Source organism: Priapulus caudatus, unplaced genomic scaffold (assembly GCF_000485595.1).
Source record: "Priapulus caudatus unplaced genomic scaffold, Priapulus_caudatus-5.0.1 Scaffold195, whole genome shotgun sequence".
Lineage (NCBI taxonomy): Eukaryota > Metazoa > Priapulida > Priapulimorpha > Priapulimorphida > Priapulidae > Priapulus > Priapulus caudatus.
The window spans coordinates 22,047-35,478 of NW_014577256.1; the positions used below are offsets into that span (position 1 = coordinate 22,047).

At 43.6% G+C, this 13,432-nt stretch overlaps 2 protein-coding genes across 6 annotated transcripts in view; one reads left to right on the forward strand and one right to left on the reverse strand.

Annotated features, from left to right (window-relative positions):
• The first annotated feature begins 8,395 nt into the window (after positions 1-8,395).
• LOC106807087 (DNA polymerase epsilon subunit 3-like) lies at positions 8,396-10,277 on the forward strand. The gene is made up of 3 exons (XM_014809335.1): positions 8,396-8,547; positions 8,849-8,967; positions 9,279-10,277. Exons 1-3 carry the CDS (start codon positions 8,396-8,398, stop codon positions 9,590-9,592), a joined length of 585 nt encoding a protein of 194 aa, XP_014664821.1. The 3' UTR covers positions 9,593-10,277.
• A 134-nt stretch (positions 10,278-10,411) lies between these two features.
• Positions 10,412-13,432, reverse strand: part of LOC106807095 (E3 ubiquitin-protein ligase LRSAM1-like) — a 24,886-nt gene continuing 21,865 nt past the window's right edge. For all 5 annotated transcript variants that reach the window (XM_014809347.1, XM_014809348.1, XM_014809345.1 and 2 more), the window contains 4 exons: positions 13,039-13,137; positions 12,828-12,956; positions 12,422-12,709; positions 10,412-12,229 (listed from right to left, as the gene is read on the reverse strand). In XM_014809347.1, coding sequence (XP_014664833.1) covers positions 12,107-12,229; positions 12,422-12,709; positions 12,828-12,956; positions 13,039-13,137 — 639 coding nt within the window. In that variant the 3' untranslated portion in view covers positions 10,412-12,106. The remainder of the gene's footprint in view (positions 12,230-12,421; positions 12,710-12,827; positions 12,957-13,038; positions 13,138-13,432) is intronic.

Here is a 13,432-nt window from a genome sequence, read left to right on the forward strand (position 1 = left end):
GGCCAGTAGAACCGTTGCTGTATGCTGGATCTACTCCGCTTCTCCCCTTGATGTCCTGCTGTACGATGGTAATGTAGTTGCTGAAATATTTCTCTTTGTAATTCCTTAGGTATCACCAGCTGAAGTATGGGATGACTCGGCGTGACCGGCGTCTCCCATCGTCTATATAATTTACCTTCCTGCACCTCTAACTGACTCCACTGCCCCCAGTACGCTTTCGCCTCCGACCCCATTCCTGCAATCTCTGCAAACTCAGGTCTCCCCAACGCCGCTTCTTTTCGTTCCTTGAAGAAAACAATTACAGGGTCCTTATCCTGTAACCTCCTAATATTTTCCGGGTTCCATACATCATGGCCTTCCCCTTGACCCTCGGGATTCTCTCTGCGATCCTCTCGCTCTCCCTCGGTCACTGCTAGCACCTGCCCACGCTGCTCCTTATCCTCACATGAAGAACCGTCTCTCCTCCCATTACGACTGGGTGGTTCATATCTCCATGTAGGATCTTCTCGTCCCCTACTGCAGCTGGGTGGTTCCTCGCTACTCCTCTCCTCGTCTTCTTCCTCCTGAACGTGCGTTTCCTCTTCCCCTGATTGCATCTCCATCGCTGGTCGGGCATCCGCTCCCATCATTCCATGCCTGCGGTCTGGGCAGTTCTCGTTCGGGCATTTACCTATTGTTTTACGTGATAACGCATCCGCATTCTGGTGATGCTGTCCTTTCCGATGTTCGATTTCAAAGTCGTACGTATCTAATAATGCTATCCATCGCGCTACCATCCCCTCCGGGTTCTTGAAATTGACCAACCAAGTCAACGATGCATGATCAGTTCTTATTTTGAATGGCCTCCCCCACAGATAATGGTGGTACTGCTTGACAAATACCACTACTGCTAACAATTCTTTCTTGGTTGTACAGTATCTCGCCTGCGCTTTGTTCAGCGTCCGACTGGCGTATGCTACTACCTTCTCCTTGCCATTCTGCACCTGCGACAACACAGCTCCTAAGCCTGTATTGCTTGCATCTGTATCCAGTATGAATTGGTCCTCTGATGTCGGGTAAGCTAATATCGGCGCCGAGGTCAGCGATCGCTTGAGCTGCCCGAACGCTCTTTCCTCGTCCTCTCCCCACCTAAATTTAACTCCCTTTTTCGTCAACTCTGATAGAGGCGCTGCTATCGTAGAAAATCCCGTGATGAATCGCCTGTAATACGACCCTAAGCCTAGAAAACTCCGAATCTCCCTCACGGATCGTGGTGTCGGCCAAGTTGCTACGGCTTCTATTTTGGCTGGGTCACATTCTAATCCTCCTCCCGTCACTATGTGTCCTAGATATTTAACTGTCGTCCGAAATACATGGCATTTTGCTGGCTTTAATTTTAGATTTGCTGCTCTCAGCCGGTCGAAGACGGTCTCTAGATTCTCGAGCGTCTCCTCGAACGTCTTTCCAAAGATGATGATGTCATCCAGGTAAACTAAGCATTTCCGGCCTAGCAAGCCTCGCAGGACCACTCCCATTAGTCGCTGAAAGGTCGCCGGGGCGTCGGACAAACCGAACGGCATCACTCGGAAACGCCACAAAGCGTCCTTCGTGGAGAATCCTGTGACATCCTTCGACTTCTCGTCCATCTCTACCTGCCAGTAGCCTGCTGCTAAATCTAATGTGGCGAACCAGTACGCTCCGCCCAACGCGTCGAGTAGGTCGTCCATCCTTGGGAGAGGAAATGCGTCCTTTCGAACTACGCGGTTGACCCTTCGGTAGTCGATACAAAATCGGACGCCTCCATCCTTCTTGGCCACTAACACGACCGGTGAAGCCCAAGCTCCGCTTCCTGGTTCGATGACTCCCTTCGCGACCATGTCGGCTATCTCTTTATCCATATCCGCCTGCCGGTGGAACGGAACTCGACGCGGTGGCTGCTTTATCGGTCGCGCATCACCTACATTTATTTTATGCTTCACGATATTCGTCCTCCCGAGACCATCTCCCGGCCCCGCGAAGATATCTCGATAGCTATGTAGTGTCTCAGCCACTTTACTTCGCTGCTCCGGTCGCAGCTTTTCATCCGCCCTATCCAGCAGATTCTGTAGGTGGTCGGCTAACTTAGGCGGTGCCATGCCATTCAGAACGCTCACTAACTGCTGTTCCTGCTGCGTCTCACTCTCCTCCACTGGTTTGAGTTCCCCCACTTGCTGATCCTCCACCAACAGGGTAGCCCTATCTCCTGTGTGGGAGATAAACAACGGTACCTTCATCACATCCCTCGGGAACACCGTCTGCTCCATCCGAATCCCTTGTGTCTCCAGCTTCTGAAATTCTGGGATAGGCATTAGCTTTACCTGCTTCCCTCTGGATACCTTATCGTCTGCATAAGTCCATCCAGGGATTCTGTATCTCTTCCCTGGCTTCAGCATCGTCGTCTCATCCACGTATACTGGTCTACCATTCTCTCCTCCTGTCCAAAATCCTTGAATTTCTTTCCCGTCAAGTGATAGCATTCCTGTAGTCATGTTCAGGATAGCATTGTTCGGGACGAGAAAGTCGAGTCCCAAAATCCCATCTAAATCCTCTAAATGTGCAATAACCATTGTTTTTCTATTGTAGGTATTATCGGCGATTTCTAGACGGACAACAGTCTCTCCAGGACTATCCATTGCTTCGCCGTTCGCCATCTTCAGATCTCTCTTTCTCGTTATCAGCTGTAGCCCTGTACTTGCTTTGATGTCATCGAACCTATCCTCATGTATCAGCGTCGTACTTGATCCGCTGTCGATTAAAAATTTCATTTCACATCCCTCTACTTTCACAGGTATTACCCACGTGGGATGACACTGCAATGGTGCCACGGAGATGACAGGTATCCGTGTGGCTTCAGCCTTGCCTGAACTATTTTCTCTATTTATCGGTATTTTAATCCCTACGTGTTTCCCTGTATCCTCGCCTTCTTCTATCTTGCCCTTCTGAGAGAGTGTGAAACCAGTAGATCGTGGTGTAGCTCCCTCAGTCGGCTTACTATGGGCCAGGCTACCGACTCTTTTCCTAGCCCGTCCTAGTTTAACGGTTGCTGACTCCTCTCGGCAGCTCCTGTCCGTTGTGCGCAATTATCTGAAACATTGCCGCATTGCAAACGTCGCGGGCAATCTCTCTGCATGTGCCCCGTTTTACTGCAAAAATAACATTCTATGTCAGCTGTCCTTGCTCTATCCAGTGGAGGCTTTGCCATTCTGCTGAATGGTGCACTCTGCATCCCTGCTCCTGACCTTTGACCTTCAATGCCCTTCAGGATCCTACCCATGTCCTGTCTCAGGCCTCGCACCTCTTCCCGTAGACTCGACACTGGATCCTCTGGTTGTATCGCAGCTCGTATATAAGTGCCTCCACCTGGTGGCGGTTTTCTACGATTTACGGTCTCCCTTGTAACTGCCTCAAACTGTGCCACCCGAGTTACCGCCTCGTCTAGCGTGCGTGGCCCTTGCAAGAGTGCGTAACGTTGTGTCTCTACATCTCCTATTCCGTCCAGGTATTTATCTATCAGGATCTGCTCCGTCTGATGACCTATCATGCCAGGGTATGCCTGCGTAAATAACTGCCGCATGACCGCGCCGTATTCCTCGCCGTCTCATCATGCCTCCTGCTCCTACGGCGTAGCTCACTCCGATAAACGTGGATGCGCTCTACCGGATCGAACCTGCGTTGCAAACAGGCAACCATCTGGTCGTAGTCAGCACGCTGTGATCGTGGCATCTCTGTCACTACCTCCAGAGCCTCACCTTCCAAGCATAATCCTAACTGAACTCCCCATCTATTCTCTGGCCACTGATTGTAGTTAGCCGTCATCTCAAACTTTATCAGGAAGTGCTTTAAGGCAATTCCATCTCCCCGTCTAAAGCTTGGAGGCTTTCGTTCTTTTACAGGTATACTGCGCCACGGACTCCTCTCACGTGCTAATGGCAGGTCCTGCATCGACTCCCTCCTTGTATACGGCATATCCCTAACCATAGCCGTATCTCTTTCAGGTGCCTGTAAAATTTCTTTTTCCTCAGCAGGTGCGAAATCAGTATTCCTGCTGCCGTTCTCTGCTTCCAAAATGCTGCTATACGGTCTGGTCGGACGTCCCCAGTCTCTCTGTACGCTTTCCGGCTTACTCCAGCGTGGGGCGGGTGTGTGTGGCATCTCTGTCCATTTTCCTGTTCATTTTCTTCCCAGCTTTCCTGTAATCCTTTTCCTGATCCTGCTATCTTCTCCCTATCATCACTGGCTGCCTCCTGAAATATCTTCCTATTTCTAGAAAGCTCATCCGTAGGCGCCTACATCTACATACAGTTAACACGTACAACGGTAGGCGGCTAGGCCTACATGCATACACGTCACATGATTATGATACGGCGTACAAACCCATTCTCACGCACTTGAACATGAAAACCCGTATCTACTCACTCAACGCAATGGAAAGCTCACATGATCACATTGAATGGCACAATTAATTACACTAATAACGATATTATGAGTATGTAGTTAAGATATATCTTNTTTAACGCGGACCACAGTTTCTCGTTCTGAAGAGTTCCAGGAGTATTGTGATCAAATAGGATGCACGGCCCTCAAGGTTACTGCAAAATGGGCGCAGCAAAATGGCGAGGTAGAAGCCAGATAAGTCGCTTGATGAAGAGAATCGTATCGCTCAGCAGAAGGCTTAGACTGGAAAAGCGCGAACTCAGGAAAGTATGTGACGAAATACCGTGCCATTGACCATCATTAACTAAGGGAGAAAAGTTCAGCTGAACTCTTGTTTAATGGCGTAAAGTGAGAGGCGAAATTACCAGATTTCCTAGGCAGACAGTCGTCATGATATGAGGTACGCGATCGTGATGCTGACAGAAAAGGAAAAAGCCGAAATTCTAAGCTGACGAACGTCGCAACCGCACCATACTTCTGCGGTTGTGTTGGTGGTAAAGTTTCTGGTCAGGAAAGAGAAAACTCAATAAGTTTTCAACAACATCGCATCGGTCTCCCACACTGTCGTAAGCAAATTTGTAAATAGTCTTGTTAGTGGAGCTCCGAATGGTGCTCATATTCTATGGAATACCACTCATGTTGGAAATTCGTGTCGAAATGCTAGTCTCCCATAACAGGACGATAGGGTAGAAGGTACCGCGGCACCCATGCTACCAATGATTGAAACGTTGGAGCAAATAGTGGAGGTTCCAGACAACAGTGATGTGTCAGAAATAGACGTTCCTCGGCAGCAGATATCCGCGCGAAGCGCGAAACAGCGCCACCTGTGCGGCCATTAGAACGAATACGCTGCTCCCGCATTTCAAACATTTCCATGGTTATGTAAAAACGGGGTGTTATCGGTCAATTCAGGAGTTGTGGCGCTTGGACAAACTTTTGGATTATGCACGTAGGGCGAGAATAACTCCAATGGTCGTAATTGGAATTGTTTTGGTTGGCGCGTTCGTTCTTTTTGTCAAAAACCATTTTGAATTTGTTTAATTACACGCCGTGGATTATTCTCGTACTATCGCTACCATAGATGGGGGCGACGAGTCTCTCTTGAGGATGTCGAAGAAATTTGCCACAGAAAGAAGGGCAATTAGGCCTTAGACTGCCCCGCGTCGATTTTGTAACGCTCGCAGTAGCTATAACCTGTAGTGTAGCACGAGAGATACTTGGCGTAATGAACGTGCGTACCAGTCAATTGGACACGAAACCTGACTGATTTATCGTCTCATCTGGTGCCGGCGCGCGCCGCCAGCCGCCCCGAATGTTTTTTGCCGTGGCAAGATCAAGCCCCGCACGTACAGCACACACTATGTTTAGACTGAGCACTAGCGGCACTAGAGACCGTGTGCAAGATAGGCGTTGCGCAAAAGATGCGTTGTTACCCGACCGCACTACTAGTAGTAGTACTACTAAGTTTACCAGCACTACTAGTACTAGTACTAGTAACTACCAGAGACCGCAGGAAAGCTAATAGTAATAGTAATAATGCTAACTCTGTTACTAGTATTAACTAACTTACTAATAATGACGAACCTAGCTCTAGTACTATAGCCGCTTACATTAACTGCGCCTGGCGGTTAATCTTGCGCGGTCGAAGCGGTCGTCTGCCAGCGGCAGTTAATGTAAGCGGCTATAGTACTAGGAGCGTCTGACGGAACCCTAACCATAACCCTAACCTATTATATGATATAATATTATATTTTTTGATTGATGTAAATAGACATTGGTTTTATTGGCCATGCCATACATACATTGGGCCCATATAATATTGGGAGCCATGTTCTCGTATCCTTGAACCACTAGTACTACTAGACTACTATACGACTAGCAAGAAACGCTCTTTGCTAGGGTTAGAATACCCCTAGGCTATACTAGACACAGGCACTTGGAAGCGTTTCAATTAAAATATAATGCTAACTAAATACGAAATCTATTTACTACGAAATTGTTCATGTTTTTAGTATAGGCCTACTCTTTCAAGAAGGTTGCGAGGTGCAAAGGCTATATATAGACTAGGACTCGCTCCCACCTCGATTAGCCATTGAGTGACTAAGCTAAGCCGAGAGGTGCGAGAGAGTGCCAGTCTATGGGCCTATAGGCGGCGGGCAGGCCGCACTGCCTTTCACCTCCCGTACGAGCCTCGCATTGGAACGTTGCAAAAACGTTGCAGCGTTGGGCGCGAAGAGCGCCGGTAGGTGTTTCGTGATTCTGACAGCCGTTTGCATTACTGGGCAAGGTCGCGAATGTCAGGATTTCGACAGTCTTTTCTCTGATTTCGCGTCACACAGCTCCGGTTACGAACAGATTACTCGATGTTACAGTTTTTATAGCAAGTCAACACTGTGACGTCCAATGTCTACCCTCTGCTGGTCCCCACAAAATTGCGGACTGTTCGCTGCAGCTATGGATCCGTGCGCGCGCCAATTCATTCGGCCGCACGGATCCATAGCTGCCAGCGCTGGCATACTGTCGTAGGACGTTCCCGCGGTCGCGTTGCAGCGCTTGCGCCGGAGCACTGCGCCGAAAAAAGATTGCGCTTCAGCGCAATTGGGATCAACATCTCCTTTCAGCAACGCTTCTCTAGTATCCCGTCTCATCTGGTTATAGATCCAGATGTTCAGGGTTCATCTGAAGATATGTCTCAGATGCCACAATCTTCTTTGACAACCCAGTATCGTAGATCCCACAGGCAAACGATAGTACCTGCTAAGTACTCTGACTATGTAATGGAGTAGAATTGCGTTTCTATTGTGTTGGAGATACAATGTCTTGAGATTAGTTGTTCCACAGTTGTGTTACAGGAATAAGTTTGAATTTAGTTCGGACATTGTATGTTATATGCCAAAGGGTTTATTGCTCCAGGTTATTGTGTTCCTTTAAAGAAAAGAAGAGATGTAATGTTCTATTGTTCATGGATTGTTTTGCCGAGTGGAGAGGGACTCCGGATTCGAGGAATAAAAGTGGTGGTTGAGTTTCACATATCTGCGTCCTCTAATTTATTGGAGTAAGAGTGATGTGAGATAAAGATATCTTCTCTAATTGATGTACTATAAGAGAGATACAACACCTTATTTCTGACCTTTAAAACAAGCGGAAAATCACTACCCGTATCCTTAGGCTTATCGTAATCATATATATTTAGATAGACTATTTATAGAAATTTAAGAGTTCTAATGAATTCTGATAATATAAAAAAATCTCCAAAGTTCATCTAGTTCTTTTTTGTTCACTCATTAAAATTTTACATGTCCACTTAATTGCCTCTCTTGATGGGGTAAGTACCGGTGGGTGTTATATAGTGGCCACCATGTCCTAAATATAAACACCATGTGTCAAGCCGTTCGGCTTTGTGCCAAAATTGTTGATGAACGGACAGATCGAGGGCCGGACGGAAACTCGTGTGATTTTACAAACTGCATCGAACAGTGTCAGATGAAGTAACTATGCAAGAACAATTTCTCACTTTATTCTCTGTTGCAGGATTACACAACCATTTTTTATAATGGCAACCCTATTCAATGTATTATGTTATATCAAAATATTGTTATAATTTGTCAAATTATTATTAATGAGTGAACAAAAAAGAACTAGATGAACTTTGGAGATTTTTTATATTATTAGAATTCATCAGAACTCTTAAATTTCTCTATATTTATATAGGATTACGATATGGCGCTACAGGTGGTCAGAACTAAGGGAATGGAATCCAGAGTAAACAAATTCATATCATTGAATACTTGTGAAGTTTGGCTGGTAAAGCATGAGCTGCAATGCAAATGGCTATTACCAGCCTTTTAATGGTAGGTACGGGAAACTAGCAGTTCTTGTTTGGTAGTAATGAATGGTTAGTAATGACAAATTTGTTATTATTAACCCCTGGTGTTATGTAGCCATGACATGTCAAGCAACGTTCGCATCTCTAATTCATGTCTTAACCAGTTGTTTTGTTATATTCCAGCTTCCAGATGGAATAAATGTTTCAAAGGAAGCCAAGCAGGCACTTGGAAAGGCAGCTAGCATTTTTGTGTTGTATTGTACCTCATGGTAAAGACAGAATAAGTACAAATTTGTTCAAGGAAATTAAAAGAATTTAATGAGTAAAACGATCCTAAAAAGTGTATATATATAGTGCTTGGCAAAAAAGATTTCCTACTTGAATAATTCATGGATAATTGTGTAATTTAATAATTGTATATGTATGCTCTGCACGGCAGCTAGTATTTTTTAATGTCAACCACATAAAGAATAAATTTATACTACAACATGTAGAGCTGACATATTTTTAGGCTTGATTTTAAAATTAACAATCATCAGAATATATCTAATTGGTCATATTCTATTTCAGCGCTAATAATAATGCATTGAAATCAAAAAGAAAGACATTAACTGGTCAAGATGTCTTCAGTGCCCTGGACGAGATGGAATTTGATCACTTTATTCCAGAACTGAAAACAACATTAGAGGGTAAGTCGTGTCATTATTAATATTATTTTAAGTTAGAAATGTATAATGGTAGATAGATAATATCAACTTGTATTCAACTCAAAAGCAACAGTGTTGTAAAAAAAACTTAATATGTTCAGTTCATGCTTGTGTGAGCCATTTACAACACCAAGATTCTCACATAACTGAGAGCTGCTTCTGTCATCAACAATTATAATTACAATGCAGTTGCAAATCAGTAATATCCTTAATTATGAGTGGTTGTTACCACTATAGAATCCTCAGCTGAGTTAACCAAACAACGATGTCTAAGAATGTTCTGCTTTTTGCAGCCCACAAGCGAGACCAAAAAAGCAAGAAAGAAAGTGCAGCTCATAAAAAAAAGAGGAGAGAGGAAGAGGAAGAGGAGGAGAGCAGCAGTGCACGATTAGAAGCATGTCTGGATGAAGACATTGAAGAAGTCATTGACGATAGTAGTCCTGAGATTGAAGAAATTGAAGAGGAAGGTGTAGAAGAAAATGGTGACATTGAATATATAGACCAGGAAGAACAGATTATTGATCCGCATGCAGGAACAAGTGATGACCCTATCCCTATTGATCTTGAAGATGGGATGAATGGAGAAGATGAGGAGGCAGAGAGCTAGAGTTAGGGAAACTATGGTTGTTGCACATGACCATCACAGTGACTCTCCTTCAATATTATCAAGATGTTGATATTGCTTGTCATAACAAATTTTTATAGATTAAATGTTACTATTGCTAGTACTCTGTCAGTGCGCTGTTGTACCAATGAGCATGGTTATATAAACAAAGCAATATCTGTCGTGTATACTGGGATAGAAATTGTATATATAGCATACATTTGTTGGGGGCTGCTCATGCGTAAATATTAGAACAACATGCAAATCTCACCCATTTGCAACTTTCAGGTCTTTGTTGCATTATATTTATCTTTTCAACAGTGTATGTTGCTAGAAGCGACAGGTTTTTGTGTTTAATGGGTCCATTTCAACTAATCACATCCTTTCATATGAATCTTTCCTACTCCTTGTTGACATCTGTTAATTATGTAAAGCAGTAAGTACATCAAATGTATATAACAACAGACAATGTTATTAAAGTATTATGTAATGTATGCATGCTTGTGTGAGTGCATGCACGGTTCTCTGCTAGTGCTATTAAAGTGAACCTTATCATTAGTTAGACATGTGGTAACAAAATATCTCCAGTTCATATATTATTGTACCAAGATGGTACAAATTGATTACAATTTGACTGTGTATTCATGTAAGCATGTTAAGGGGAAAAATATATGGTTTGAATACAAAATGGTCAATTTATTTTGGACATATTGAACAAGGAGGTGGTATAATTTCTTATTTTGCACATCACCCAGAAATTAATACTAAAAGCTATACTTTTATTCAAGATAAACAGCAGCGACTAAGCAAGAGGAAAATCTCTTAATGGCAAAAACGTTTTATTTTAGAGAAGGTACATCATACATTCTTGCAATATTTAGACCTATTTCGGATTTTCATTCATATCTTGTCAGAACTTGAAATCAACTATCATTATTCCTCACCATAGTGTTTACTCTGCAAAGACATCTGTAATGTCATGCAAGTTTGTAAGTATGCTCACTAGGGTACACAGTTGATTTAGCATAAATTTCATGCAACCACAATCTACAAAACAGCACAGTAGATGTAGTACTAAAAATGCACAGAAAAACGGTGGGAATTTATTGTTAAGCACAATCTCCATGGTTTTAACTTTGCAGAGCAGGTTTAACAAATTTACATCTATTTAGAGATTGAAATAAATTCATCGGATATTTAGTTGATAACTGTAAACTGGTTCATATTGAAATATATCCTATTTTTAACGTACCTTCACAACAGTTTCGATCACTGCCAGCGATCTTTATCAAGTGACCTACGTCATCATAGGTGGCAGTCGATGACGTAGTATGCACAGGGTAGGCGCATCGTTCATACCCCACCTTACAGTCAGAAATCTTCTAGTACATCCGAAGGACAGAATAGAACGCGATGACACTTGTGGATGTGTCTATGAGATTAGCTGTTCGAACTGCCCCAGTGTTTATATAGGGGAAACCGGTCGCAAGTTCGGCACCCGCCTGTCAGAACACGAAAAGGACGTGGAGGCGTCTGCCGCCAACACCATTCGTACCAGGGCTTCACGCTCCTCTACCACAGGGGAAGTACACAAATCAGCGATTACGGACCATATGTGGTTGACAATAATCACGTTCCGAATTGGATGGACGCCAGAGTCCTCAGCAAATAAGCAGTTCTCACAGACCGTCAGATCAAAGAGGCGATTCAAATTAGAGAGTCCCCATCTAATATGAACAGACGAAGGGGCCTACAAACTCTCACGTATACGACAACCTCCTGAAGCCCAAAGCCAGAACACCTGTGACGGGGGCCCCGAAGATCCTGTGACGTCACGCGGATACTACGTCATCGACTGCCACATATGATGACGTAGGTCACTTGATAAAGATCGCTGACAGTGATCGAAACTGTTGTGAAGGTACGTTAAAAATAGGATATATTTCAATACAACTATTTAGATCCTACAATCTCAGCTCCCATATCTCTGCAGTGCTTTCACCTATCAAAACCAGTTGTACACATTGATAAATTATTTGATCAAAACTACTAATCTAGAATTATTCAAAATCATATACAGGGTAAACAACAATATTAATAAATTCCATATAAATATTAACATTTATTTATAATTATGAATAGTGACTTGATTTGCTTGACTTTCACCCATTCATAACTTTCCACATTTAGTTTAGACAGTTAGAACAGACAAACTAATATCTAACATTAAAGGCATCATCACACATTTTTAAAATATGTACGTTGAACTTGGTAATGGATAACAATAGTGGATGCAATAAAAACCTTCGATTTTTATACTAGTAGTAGTATTGCAGGTCCAAACACTTTGGGGATTACCAACAGGTATATATGTTAAAGCTACATTGTCAATATATAAGATGACAACTGTTTCAATACGTATTTAGGTAACGTCCAGTGGTAGTTCCATAAGAGGCATCCAGTGATGGCTTTGGATAGAAGGCCAGTAGTATAGTTGTAAAACTTGCAGTGGCACTCCTACACATGGGTGAGTTGTATACGCTGTTCGATTACTGCGCGACACATCGGGCAGAGCTTCAATGAGCCGGCGCAGTCATTACAGCAGCACACATGACCACACATTAGGAACAGTACCATACACTGCAAAAGAAATTAGCTCGTATTATAAGCAAATATCATCATAAACGTTTGGATTCACATGCCATTACACCGGAACCATCACCCCAGCTACGTTGGTGAATTTCTTTGAGTGTGCTGTTGCGATCATTTTTATAGAGAGCGGTAAAGATGATAAATTATGTATATGCCCTATATGATTAATTATCTACGAACCTCTTGATCCATGCAGACAACACACTCAGCATGAATGCGAGCGATGATGTTTCCAGAGTCGTCGGTAGGTGGCAACACATGACCGGGGGGCAGCTTGCTTGCAGCATTTTCTGATGGTCCGGTTAAGTCCAAGTAGGAAGCAGGTGGAGCCGAGGCTGCGTGCGGTGGTTCCTTTACAGCATCATCATCCAGAGCCTGTGCTTTCTCGTGGGACTTTGCCTGCGCTCTCCTGTGGTCTGAAGCTGCCCTCAGAATCGCAGTTCTCACCTCAGCTTGTCGTATTCCCATCTGATAATTGGAAAATGTATTCAGCAAAACGCTGAGTAGACTAGATGTTCAAGGAACGTGACAGGTTCAGGCATATTGACTCGCAAGACTTGGGTCAGAGTTTTAGCAATAAGCTCACCCGACTCAGGTCAGCATCCGTCATTTGGTAAAGCGTTTCTATGGTGATGCGATTGGCAAAGAACGGAATGAATTCCAATGCTCCTGCCATATCCAGAACTTCTCGTACAGCATATTCCAACCTTGTCTCCTGTGGGAAAAAACACTGATATAATTTACTACGTCATGAGAATGCAATTAAAATGGTATGCATTAAAATATTGCTTGCTTACTGTATCTATCAGCTCCTGTGGCTTTCTATCCATTAGTCTCTGATATTGGATCAGCCAATAGTTCTTGATGTCATGCACCCTCCGTTGCTCCATCTCCTCCTACACATAAACGACAAACACAGACAAAATTAAATAGAGAAATTTAAACTGAATGACCATAAATGTGTACAATCTGTACGATCCATTCACTTTGCGATGCAGTCTCAATGTTACATGCATTCTCAAGCCAAACAAATCCTGGTAAATTGCTCGCCCAGGCCCTGAATCTATTTGGCCATTGATCATACCATATTTGAGGTTTTCAACATGTTCAATAAAAGTAACTGCTACAGTTACACAGGACCATGGGCCCGTTGTCAGAAACATCGTAAAGTTAATGCTGAAGTTAATGCTA